The following is a 13,493-nucleotide window of genomic DNA, read 5'->3' on the forward strand; positions in this document are numbered from 1 at the left end:
TTGGTAGTATTGATCTTCATGCAATGGCCTGCTGCAAAGGCGTGAAGAGCATGTAGCCGATTTGCAAGACCTTTAGGGGTCAAGTCAAGAATAAGGACATCATCGGCGTACATCAGGCAAGATATAGGGGTCCCCCCCACCACCGGGGCAATGCCCTCATTGGCAGACAAGGCGGCGGGTAGGTCTGCAGTGTATAAGGAGAACAAAAGGGGAGCCAATAAACAGCCTTGTTTAAGGCCATTCGAAGATGGAATTTGAAAAGATAGCCCCCTTTCGCCCCCCAACAAGACCCTACACCAGGTCTCTGTATGGAGAGACCGAACCAGCTCCAACAGATTGGTTGGGGAACCAAGCGCTGCCAATTTTCTCCACAGCGTTCTACGATCTACTTTGTCGAACGCTGTGGAGAAATCAATAAAGGCGGCATACACTACCCCTCCTCTCACCTGGACGTATTTATCTGTGACCACATGGAGAGCGGTGAGGTTGTCTAGCGTACCGTGTTCCCTACGAAAGCCGGTCTGTTCAAACGGCAAGATGTTGTTCTCCTCGACCCAATCGGAGAGGGAATTAAGAAGACATTTCGCAAAGACCTTTCCGATGGAGTCGAGGAGAGCAATCAGACGGTAATTGCTGGGGCTATCCCTAGTTCCCTTCTTAAAAATGGGGACCAAGATACTTCCCCTCCAGGAGGCAGGTACCGTTTTGGACAAAAAGCAGGCTTTATACAGAGGATACAGGATTTTACTCCACCTTAAAGGGTCCTGTTTAAGGACCGTCATGGGGAGTTCATCCGGGCCCATTGCCCCAGAGGCACGCATGTTTTTTATAGCCACCTCAATTTCTTCTTCTGTGGGGTAATTAATGAGACCTTCAGGTGTAGCATCTATGGCAATATCATCACCTGTAATCCCGTTCCCTGCATAGAGATCCCGGATGTAAGTAATCCATACCTCTTCCGCTATAGGGATGGGAGAGGGACTTAGTCTAGTACCGCACCCCTTCCCAATTATTGCCCAAAAATCTCTGATCCTACCATGGACAACAGATTCCCTCAGATTGATCCAAACATTGTCCTCCCTTTCCTTTTTCATTTTTAACTTAAGTCTGCATCTCTTTCTTTTTAACCTGGAAATTTCTTTTTCACGTTCCGAGACTAAATCTAAATATTGTTCACGGACTAGTTTATTTATTTCCTTATTCAGGATACGCAGTATACTAGGGACCACTACCCCTTTTCTAGGGCGTGCGGTTTTTTTAGCATAAAGAATGATGTTTCGCATGAATTCTTCAAAATAAACTATTTCATTCCCACGCCACTCATTTAATACTATTAGGGTATCAGACAAGAAATCCTGTACCCCGTTAATAGCGGAAGGATTCCAGAAACACCTTCCAGAGGAAGCGTGGAAGGCAGCATCACTGCCATTAAGGGACCAAGACGCAGTGGTCATGGGATTTAAAGAAATAGTTATAAACAATATGCTATGGTCACTAAGGGAGGTGGGTATGATCTTAAGGTCCTGAATATAAGGAAACAAACCATAGTCTGCGATTGCATAGTCCAAGATAGAAGACCCAAAAGGAGATTTGGGAGTAAATTTAGCAGGCACGTCAGACGGAAATCTCCCGTTTAGTATGATACCGTCAACGGCCGCTAGTTCTTTTAGCAAAATCTTCCCTCTTTTATTAGTCACTAACTTATCAGGGAAGAGTGTTTGGGGAACAAAATGCGCCTCTTCTTTAGCTTTATTCCTAAAAAGTTTCAGACTAACATTGGAGATTTTGCTGTTCAAGTCTCCTACAAGCAAAATTTCCGGAGGGGATGGGACATTTTTAATCTGATCAATATATCGGAAAACCTGCTTCAGGATAACGTTAAAACACTCTTCTGGAGGTATATACACATTAGGGATTACAATAGGTGACTTTATACCATTATGAAACAGATTTTCAATGGTTATAGCGTGGAAAAGTTTACTTGGGTCGATATAGTGGGCAAATCTCCATTGCAATTTATTTGATAGTAAGCAGGCGATTCCCCCCCTAGCATGACCTTTCTTGGAAGGAGCAGCAGGCACTTCCAGGACATAGAAATCCTTTGATGCCACTAGCATATTGATGCACCAAGTTTCCTGAATACACATCACGTTAGCACCCAGAGAAAATAAGAAATCAAATTTCTCTGGGCTACTGTGGATTCCTGCCGCATTCCAAGAAATAATTTTTAGTGAGGTGTTAAAGATGATGAAACAATTTGGGATTATCTTTTGTTTTTGTAGATAGGGCACTATGCAGCCAATTCCACCGGTTGTTATCCTCTATGAAAGAGGAATTCTGAGTTAGCGGGAGTGGCTTCACGTGCGAGACCGAGCGTTTTCCCCCAGAGACCCAAATTTTCAGGTCTCTAAGAGGAGAGGCTACCCCATTTTGCTCATCACCCCCAGACACCTTCCCAAAAGAAGGATTTGTTTTACCAAGGTTAGAAATCGGGAGAATGTCGATACCTGTACGTTGAAAATTCTCGGCTTGCTCTAATATCAGATTTACTATGATAGGAGAATAGAATTTAACCCTTATACTCAATACCCTGACTCCACCCAACAGGGAGACTAACTCAATGTCCCTAGATTGAATGTGGTGAAGACTTTCTTAAGCGCTTTAGCGAGATTGAAGCCAAGCTCTGTTTAAGGATAGGTCAACATCGAATAAAGGTAAAAAGTCTAACACAAGAACGTCCACAAAAGCCTTAGAGTTTTTTAGAGGCCGGACAGGGAGAGAGCGGTCTCCAATCTCTAAAGCTACGGAGAAAGGAGGAGCCAAAGGGTTAAGGGCCCCAGATGGGTATAAGATTGGAGCTCCTGTCGCAGTCAGTGAAGAAGGGCATGGAAGAGAACCCCCCCATTTGTGGCATAACTTCCAGAGACGTTGGTGGACACCGATCACTTTCCACCTTTAAAGATGTCGAAGTGGATAAGTTCAATTCAGTATCCGCCTTTAAAGAGGTGGAGGAGAGATCCACATCAATTTCATCGTTCTCCAGTGCAGCCAGAGTATTTTGGAAGATTATCCGACGCTGCCTTTTCTTCCTGTATTTTCGAATTGGTTTCCTTTTGTTCCCTTTATTGTTTTTATGTTTACCATTTTTTACCTTTACCTCCTGTTTATCGTCCAAAAGATCTTTTTTATTTTCGGACATGAAGATAGGGAATAAATCTTGGACCACTTTGGGACCGGAAGTAGATTTGTTTTCTTCCTCGATTTCTAGAACTGAGTTCTTAATGCAATTGGGGACTGCGGTTAAAGGCATAGAGACGGTGTGTGTTTCCAAAACTGCTGTTGCAGCCTTCATATCTGACTCCACTATAGGCACATTTATTTGCCCCTTTGGCAAGCTGTGTTCAGTCATGGAGGGGGAAACACTCCTCCTATCTGGCGACTTCTGTAACAGTGTCTTCAATATTTGGGTAACTGAATCCAAGATACAATCCGAGCTGCCTACAAATTTCCTCAAGAGAAATAAGATGGAGGCTAATAGTTGTTCCAGAGCGATCATGGATTCAGAGATCGGTTTTTCACATGCTTCCGCTGGACGACAGGTACCAGATAGTTTAAGATCCGGGCTCCTGGAAACATCTAACAAATCAGACATGTCCTGACCATTTAACGAAGGGGTACTACTATACAACAATAACCCAGATGGGGTAGCACCCCCCGAGGGCTTAAATGGGTCCTGAGTCTCCGCTTTAGCAGTGTTTACATAGCGGCCACAGAGTTCCAGGTCGATGGATAGTGAGGACAAGTCGCCACCCAGCCTATCATTCAGAGGGGTTAGAGGCGTAGAAGGTGGATTCGCAGGTTCACTTACAGGTACCAGAAGTTCGAAAATACTCTCCACCTTCCCTTCAGATAGAACAAGAGAAGGAGACACCGCTGCCGCTGATTGTAAGACCGCGGGCTGCACAGGAGGAGGCGGAGGGTCTGTAATACCTAGAGTATGAACGTCCTGGACCATGGCACAGGAAGCTTCTATAACAGCAAAATTAGATTTCTTAGAGGGAGGCAGGTCCCATAATTCAAAGAGTTGGCATTGACCCTTCAACGGAGGATTGTTCACAGATTTGTTTCTTGTACGGGTAATGATAGTTTTTACACCAGGTTTTTCTCCCACTACCCTTCCTGAACGTAATTTTTTAGACATCCTCTGTAGGGTTTTTCCACGAAATAAAGTTTTTAAAGAGATCAACCTCCAGAAGAATGAGTACAAACAATGTTAAGATTTCATAAGATAATAAATATAGTCCTGGAGATGCGACAATGGCTGTCCGGCAGTAGTATAAGAGGAAGCGATGTATAAATTTCAATAAATGGATCTTCCTCCAACAGTCAAGCGCATTAACATGTACAAATGTGATAATGTCAATAAAAATAACCGGGCCCAGCCCAGCCTACCTCAGCCACTGAGGGCCACAGAGGGCCCGCCCTTTGCCCGGGCTTCGCTCCAGGACCCGGCTTTTCAGGCGCCTCCTGGCACAAGAAGATGACGCGCACAGCGTGCGCGAGAGCTGGGCCCCCTGGGGTACCGAGTCCGCTCAGCTGCCGCTGGTGTCTCCGAGCGCGGCGGCGGCGGTATCTCGGCAGAGGCGTGTGTCCCAGGTGCCTGGCGAAGGTAAGGGGTTTGCAGCTACTGCTCAGCTCAGGTTTAGGCGGCAACACCGGTCAGCGCGGTAAGTAATCAGCAACACACCCTGGTCGGGGGGACCCGGCTTTTCAGGCGCCTCCTGGCGCAAGAAGATGACGCGCACAGCGTGCGCGAGAGCTGGGCCCCCTGGTGTACCGAGTCCGGTCAGCTGCCGCTGGTGTCTCCGAGCGCGGCGGCGGCAGTATCTCGGCAAAGGCGTGAGTCCCAGGTGCCTGGCGATGGTAAGGGGTTTGCAGCTACTGCTCAGCTCAGGTTTAGGCGGCAACACAGGTCAGCGCGGTAAGTAATCAGCAACACACCCTGGTCCGGGGGACCCGGCTTTTCAGGCGCCTCCTGGCGCAAGAAGATGACGCGCACAGCGTGCGCGAGAGCTGGGCCCCCTGGGGTACCGAGTCCGCTCAGCTGCCGCTGGGGTCTCCGAGCGCGGCGGCGGCGGTATCTCGGCAGAGGCGTGTGTCCCAGGTGCCTGGCGAAGGTAAGGGGTTTGCAGCTACTGCTCAGCTCAGGTTTAGGCGGCAACACCGGTCAGCGCGGTAAGTAAGCGGTGTTTATAAGGAAACTCCACACCAAAGTACAGAACTGTGGCTCCCTCGCACAGTGTATAAGGCCTGTCATCTTAAAGAAAAAAGGTACATCAAATCAACTTTCTTACTAAATTAGTGAAAAGAGAAATCACATAGAACAAAGATGAATAAATACATTTTTGTTTCTCCTAAATAGATAAATCTTTCTGATATTCCATTGACTCGTGGCCCAACAGATCGTATAAGACTGTGGCAATACTTCCCACTTACATTTATAAGAGTGGATGATAAGAATGAATTTTAAGTAAGACATCTTACCCGGGGTCAATAAAATTAAGTTGTTCTTTCCCAAAAGAAACCCCGAATATAAACTGTAATGGAGGAATAATAGTCATGTCCCTCAAGCACCAGTCTATATATACACAGAAGAGTGGGTGGTGCAAATTAGTCTCATTTCCAGATGTCTAATTACGGTTTTAGTCAATAGAGACTATTTGTCAAAAGCGTGATAGGGTGAGGGGTTTTAGTATGGATTTGAACCACCAAGTTGCGGTATGACCCGTATAAAATTTGCTGTTTTGATTAACAATTAATCATGCCTTTCATCAAAATGATGTTTTCAATGCTTTGTTAGTAAAATTACAGAACTGTACAAGTGCAGGGTGCTAAATAGTCATATGTATAGTAAAAACAATGTAGTTCTTTAACTGTAAACATGTACAAATCAATAAACAGTGGGTAATTGTATGTTTTTTTTAAATAACCTTTTAGAATCGGTCCTGAAGAAGGTGTTACATAAAGAAAACCCAAACGCCGCGTCGACCCAAATCTTCGATTCTTGATGTTATGTACCCAATTTGTTTTTATTTATATGTATAATATTGTGTGTATTGATATTCATGTTTTTTATCATTGTTTTTAATACCACATGTTTTATTTGCATTGAAAGAATAAATTTGTACTTGTTCTACCAGAACGCAAATTGTTTTCACATTAATTTTTATTAGAGTCACCCTGTAGTACAAGCATTGTATGTCTTTTTAATTTGTCTTTTGAATATGTTTCTAAAGGGTTTAAGATTGTCTATTTACAAACAAGCATATTAAACAGCAACCGTATATTATTGCTAAATCCAAACTAAGACCACCCCAGACCCTCTCACACGCAGATCTGTCCTATCGGACAAATAGGACCTGTAGATCCACAAGCGTGGGACATCCTATATTTTCTGTACCTATTCCCCCTAGTCCCAGACAACTACCCAAGGGGGCCTCCTCATAAATTTCTTCTGCCAAATCACTTGTCCTCTCGCAGGCCAAGCCAGTGCTGTAATAAACTAACTCTACAGGGGACCCTTTCTCCTGGGATTTTTTGACTTTTTTAAATGTTTTTAGTACTTAATTTTAATGAGCCATCTGGAAAGAACGGAACTACATTACATTTGATTACGAGTATATAAATTTTACTTTAACTCGCCCAGAAATCTTACAAGTTCAAAAAGTTTTCCGTGCACTAGACTCTATAGGGCATCCTAATGTAATGGGTTTGTCCAGGTAAGGTCAGGGGCGGCCTTAGGCATGTGCAAGCTGTGCACCTGCACAGGGCCACCAAACCCCAGGGGCCACCACGCCAATAAATATCCTTAATATAATAATCCTCTGAGGATGGATACATATTTGCGTGGCGACCCCTGGCAGGGATTTTGCCGGCTCCTGCTCTGTTCCACTTCCAAAAACCCTGAGCCCCCCCCTCTTCACTGGCCTCCGCGCTCCGCCCCGCCTGGACCCCCTCTTCCGGGGCCTCCTACCTACGCTCCCTGCCCAGAACCGCCATGAGCCTAGAGCCGCCCCTGGTAAGGTGTTTCCTGTGCCGCAGGACTAAAACTAGTCTTTGCCCACGAGTCCGGAGTAGGCTTGAACTGGTTTGGGATTGCTTGTGTTTTAGTCTGAAGGGGAACTGGCCTGGCAGATTTGGCTGGACTGTTCCTACTCGAGCAGGACCACAGCTGTTTTGCATATGCCAAGTCGTTGTCTAGAGTTGCACAGTGAGAGAAAACAATGGGTTGGAATACAGAACCGAGTGATAATCACAAATGGCTGAGATTAAGTTAAACATTTTATCCGTCATATTTAATTTGTTGCTGAGGACAGCAGCCAAGAGCGGTGGATTTTTAGTTGTTATGGTCAATTAGTTTTGTTCCAAGTTATGATATATTGGGCCCCATCTGCAAGAGAAAACAGAAATGCTTTCATAATTTTTTTGCCGGCATCTATTATCGCCTTCCTTCCATCCTTTTGTAAAACGCTCAGATATCCTTCAGGATCTTGTTCGAGGTATAAACTTTTTTATAAATAAATGAATACATAGGAATTTACTTTTAAGAAACCTTGATTTCTTAAATGTAATACAACAGGCATAGAGGTAAGAATGTTCTCAGAGTGGGAGACGATTTAATAAAAAAATCCCTTCAATTTTCAACTAAAATGAAATCATATAGAGCAGAGCCTGGCAGCCATGAAGATAGAGCGGTGGAAGCCAGGAGGTGTTGAAGAAACTCCAGGTGGTCCGGAATTCCGCAGCTCGTCTCCTATGCCCTATCCCTAGGAGATCATCCATCTCTCCCATCCTTTGGGATTTACATTAGCTCCGCATTGAGAGCCGCATCAAATTCAAGACCTTGTGCCTGATCTTTAAAATCAAACAAGGGTCGGCGCCTCCTTATCTTCAGGAATTTGTTCATCCTTACGTCCCTTCCCGGTCTCTACGGTCAGCCACTCAGGGCAACTTTGTAACACCTAGTTGCCGATTATCTAGAATGGGAGGCCGGTCTTTCGCATTCCTTGGTCCTAGATTATGAAATGCCCTTCCTTGTTCGATGAACCAGGAATCTTTCTACCTTAACTTTCGGCGAGATCTTAAGACCTGGCTTTTTTCTCAGTGATTGGTTATCCATGAGCTCAGTTCGCAGTAGTTTGACTTGCTTGCGCCGGGAAACCCTGTTTAGGGTAGCTGTGCGCGTTATAAATTTAATTAATAATAATAATAATAATAATAACCACTTCTTGGGTGCTCTGCCATGGCTCTAGCTTTCGTTTAGGGTATGGCTGCCCAGGGTTAGCACTGGGGTCACATTTGGGCAGCCGGTAGCAATGTCTCAGTCAGGAGTGATGGTTGGTGCGATCTTTAATGCCTCCAAGGGCCTATGACTTAATTGAGCATGTGCTTCTGAGACATTCCAAGATGGCAACCTTGTATGTGGGCGGTCAATGATCGCTGGTCCATCAAAGGTATAGTTCAGAAAGAACAGGGGTTAGGGGGTGTATTGTGATCCCCCTCTCCTCCCTAAAAAGACCAGGCAGCCAGGAATGCCTAGAGTAGCTGGCACTGTGTGGCACGAAGGTGAATGAGTGACCGAATAGGGAGCGGTGTGTGAAAGCCTCTAAGGGAATCAGGGGCTCTCCTATGCCAGATGAGGGACAAGGTCTTCCTCGCACTGGTAGGTGCTGTATCCAGAACTTGGCTAGGAGTAATGCCCTCTAATGAGAACATGCAATGTGACATCCGATCCAAGAGGGACTCTTTCTAGAGGAAGGGCCAGTCCGGTGGTCTCCTTCAGCCAGACCATTCTGGAGACTCAAGAGACTGGTCTTACTTACAGAGAGAGCCTGATCAAGGTTACACTGAAAGGCCTGCTAGGTATGACTCGGAGCACGATTGGCCTCGCCTGAGGAACAACAGAAGGGATCAAAGGTCATGTAGCAACAATGGAGTGAGAGGTGAGATTCCGGCCAACAGCAGAAAAGATAGCCAGAGGAATCCCCTTCAGAGGTACTATAAATTTGAGAAATATGCCATGTCCATTGCAAACTTAAGAGACAAAGGTAGAAATACAGGAGAATGAGCGAGGGCTACAGGATTAGAGAACCCTGGCTTTCCAGACATATTGAAATCTAGGGACTAGAACACCACATTTTCCAGGAAGCCATATTGGCTGATATCACAAATAATTACATATTGGTCATTAAGACAACAACTTTTCTAACAAGAATATTGGCAGGCAGAGATGATAGAATAGGGGTCACATGAAGTCCCGGCTAGGAGCAACGTTGTAATGCAACAATCCTCATTCTGAGTCTATTTAAATAGGAAGAGCAATTAACCTGGAAGTAATAACACAGGAAGTAATAACCATCCATAAAGGTTCGGAAAGGTCCGTTATAAAAGATAGAGAAGGGAGTAATCAACAACTAAACCCAGAAATGACCTTATTTTACTACGTTCTCAGCTCCCAATTTTCTCCACTATAACCTCTCCACCAAGGCAGAGACCCAACAATGGAGAAAGGCCCCAGGGCGTGTCAGAAAGAACCGACCTGGACTGCCCAACTAAGTAAGCTTGAAAAAAATATGCTACCGAACCCACACGTACCCCGGTACAAACATATGCAAAGCAGACCTCCGTGCTGGTGACCCACCCAAGGACACACATGAATCAGCATTTCTGCCAGAGGCAACACCAGCATGTAGTGGAATAGCACATAGCCATCCAGTCCTAGGCCAGAAAAGAAAACATAGTGGCTAGGAGATAGTTGAAAAATACTTCAGGAGGTTGCAGAATCAGAGTATTGGAGAACTACCAGGCAAGAAACCCGGGAGCCTGCGCTATGCCAGTAAGTAAAGCAAAACCAAAGGGGATGATGAACGGAGTGTTGAACCATGCAAGCAATCACCCCCAGTCAACTGATCTAGGTTTAATCCTTATCATTCTTTAGCTCACTCCGCCACCCCAGTTCAGACATGGCCATATGCAAATCAGTCTGACCCTGTGCCTCATGGGAACAGTCCAGCCCGAAATGCCAAGCCAGGTCTTCCCTGAACCGGAAACAAGCATCCTGGGACTGGTTTCTGGCTATTCATCTGTCATCAGCCAAGCTAGCTTGAATCCAGTGGCAAAGTGAGCAAGGGACCCACGTCTGGGCATACCCTGCCAACTTAGGGCGAACCAAGCAAAACCAAAGGGGATGATGGATGGAGTTTTGAACATTGCAAGCACTCACCCCCAATCAACTGATCTGAGTTTAATCCATCATCATTCATTAGCTCACTCCACCACCCCAGTTCAGACATGGCCATATGGAGTCTGACCCTGTGTCTCATGAGAACAGTCAAGCCCGAACTGACAAGCCATATCTTCCCTGGACTGGAAACAAGCATCCTGGGACTGGTTTCTGGCTATTCAGCCGTCATCAGCCAGGGTAGAGTGAATCCAGTGGCAAAGTGAGCAAGGGAGGCACGTCTGCCAGTAAATAAAGGTAGACATTTTGACGCACATCTTAATCTAGTACCAATCAGTTAATAGCGTAGCGCGAAGAGAAATATGTGCATACAAAACATGCATCATTCCTTCAAGATCTGTATTTTCAGAAAACGCTTCTAATAAGGTTTAATCTCTCTTTCCTTGAAGAGATACTATGGGAAAGCTGCAATGCAAATGGCAGCCATGTACAGAAAATATATAGACCATCTTACCTGTTACACTTGCGACAATGATGTGAGCGTGGAGCTTTGTATGCCTGGCATATTTTGCAGTACTGAAGATACATGGTGTCCTCAGAATTCTCCTGGCAATAAAAACAATAAGAAGTCAAGTACATATCTCCTGAAACGCTTGGTGACCAGAAAGGCAATATTATGTTCTGGTCAGCGACGGCCCGTGGAGGGAGTTACGGTGGGGCAGGAGGGCGGGGAGGGGGAGGGGCAGGGTGGAGGTTGCTAAAAACCGGCATATGGATAATTGCAGGTAAGTAAACAATTTAATTAATAAAACGAATTTCGTAGCGAGCCTTGCATCGCAAAATGCAATGCACTGCGAGCTACGAAATTCGTTTTATTAATTAAATTGTTTACTTAACTGCAATTATCCATATGCCGGTTTTTAGCAACCTCCACCCTGCCCCTCCCCCTCCCCGCCCTCCTGCCCCACCGTAACTCCCTCCACGGGCCGTCGCTGGTTCTGGTCAATAATATGTCTCACCGTTTAACAAGATTAGTACAGCTAAAGGTGCTTCCATGCGTGCAGAGATTTAGAGAACACTTGAAAGTTGTAATATTTTATACTACTTTTGGAGTTATAAGTCAAAGCAGTATTTAAATAGTACCAACCAATTTCCATTCTTAAAGGGGATATTTAAAGACAACTGTAAAAAGAATGTAATTATGAACTAGATGCCTTTCCCCACACCTTTTACATTTTGTTTATTGTATAAGGATATACAAACGCAGGGCCAACTTGTTTAGCAGGTTAGTTATCAGTAACAGAAAAGCAAATCAATGTAATTTATCTAGCACACTTGCAAACTAATATTATAAAACCAAACATTATTTCTCACGTTATTCTTGCTAGCCTGCAATTGCTTAGGTAAGTCGAGGGCCCCCTATTTGTACCAGATAATGCAAGTTGGTACGTCTACTTCCTCAATTCACTGAAACACTTATTACTTTTTACAGCTCATTGAGCCGGTTAGTATAGCTTATAAAAACTATGACCACGTATGCATGCTTACACGATCTGGTAGGGCATATATAGCTAGATCTGTAACTCTACAAATACACTTTTTTCGCTTACACGACGTGAAGGAAACAGTGAGAATCAAGAACATGTGTTAAAATCACTCTTCAAATGAGACGGCAATAATAGTAGAATCACTCTGCGCATGATTGTGCTGATAATCTTGAGATGCAAATATCAGAGTAGCATATCTGAAGGAAGAAAGACAGACTCCTGGGTATTCGTTACTAATTATGTGTTGCAAGTAGTGCTATTCTACATTTGGTGCTCGGATTACTGACCTGACTTTAAGGAAGTATTAATTCTATTTCTATATGCCTTTGCATCAGTAACATTCACTCAGAGCGACCCCTAATGCTCCTTGGTACACTTACGAGATTAGCTCCTCCTGTCCCGAAAGCAGCGTTCTCGGTGACCATCACATAAGAAAGAAAACATAGCGAATTGGTAGATCTTGTGATGGCCGATCTCCCTCTGAAGATTTCACAGGACAAATGTTAGCTTGAGGCAAAGACCATCCTTTCAGCCTCAAGAGAAGTTGATGCTAGGAGGAGGAAAGGGTTCCACATACACAGGATGTACGAAAACCAATCCAGCTTTTTTACGAGAGACAAGAAAGTTAAGGTCTTAACAGTTTTAAGTTTGGTTCAGTAGGGAATGGTAAGAAACCAGAGGCTTCTGCATTTGTCACTGTATTAAGGCTGCAATAAAGAAATATATGCCTTGCTTCGGTTACCATTCAATGCAACTCCAGCAGGCTAATGCTGGAGGCATTCAAATGGGTTTCTCATTTGAAAACGAGCCAAGTAGCAACCTGGACATGCACAAATCCCTTTATTCAGAATGATCAACTAGGTGTGTCTACTGGCAAGAAGTTACTTTTGGGGAATTCATTTTACCGCAGAAGAGCAATTACTTCTTTGATGGCTTAATACGCTTCACGGCTATTGTCTTCAGTTTCCTTCTTTGACTTCTCAGGGAAAACTGGGCAATCTACTCATTAAGTAAAGACAGCAACACACAAGCTAGAATAATAATTAATGATCTCTTTATTATCCAATGATCTTCATTGCTCCAAATTTGAGCTTCTTAGTTACAGTTTTATTGGTTTCCTCTCCTCTCTTATGGTTTGTCACTGAGATGAGCTTAGATATGGCAAGATGAGGGCAATTAGATAATATCTTCTGGGTAATCACAAATAAAATTAGGACTTACTCTCCCATGGACTAGATAGTTTCTTGTTGTATTTATACAGCAATAAATAATACAGCAGAGTTGTCTCTCATGCAAGGTGCAGCTACTCATTAAGTATGAACTAGCACAAGGAAACTCAGAGTACTCAAGATTACTTGAAACTCCTTTAGAAAACTTAATTTAGAGCTCTTCGATATACAACACAAATAAGGTTTCAAAGAACTACACACAGTATACTCAAAATACACCCAATACAACAGTTTCATCCGGAACAATTGAGAGAAAAACACAGAAGGGGAAAGAAAGGAAGAGAGGGACAGAACAAAGTGGCACAGGCCGAGCAGGGATAACAAAGAACTTGCAAGTAGCAAGCGTATGGTGGTAGATTACAGAGGAATCCGGTGTAATCAATACTGCGCAGCCTTGGTATTTTGCACCCCTGATACTTGCATCACCAGCTATGGGCTTCTCGGTAAAACTTTGGCCCACGGTACTGATTGTTTGAC

The 13,493-nt window shown here is 44.3% G+C and overlaps 1 protein-coding gene across 1 annotated transcript in view; it reads right to left on the reverse strand.

Moving 5' to 3' along the window:
- Positions 1 to 13,493, reverse strand: part of ZDHHC6 (zDHHC palmitoyltransferase 6) — a 136,235-nt gene that overhangs the window by 89,707 nt on the left and 33,035 nt on the right. Inside the window, exon 3 of the mRNA XM_086922790.1 lies at positions 10,755 to 10,846. Within this exon, the coding sequence (XP_086778916.1) occupies positions 10,755 to 10,846 (92 nt within the window). The remainder of the gene's footprint in view (positions 1 to 10,754; positions 10,847 to 13,493) is intronic.

This window comes from Lissotriton vulgaris, chromosome 5 (genome assembly GCF_964263255.1).
Source record: "Lissotriton vulgaris chromosome 5, aLisVul1.2, whole genome shotgun sequence".
Taxonomy (NCBI): Eukaryota; Metazoa; Chordata; class Amphibia; order Caudata; family Salamandridae; genus Lissotriton; species Lissotriton vulgaris.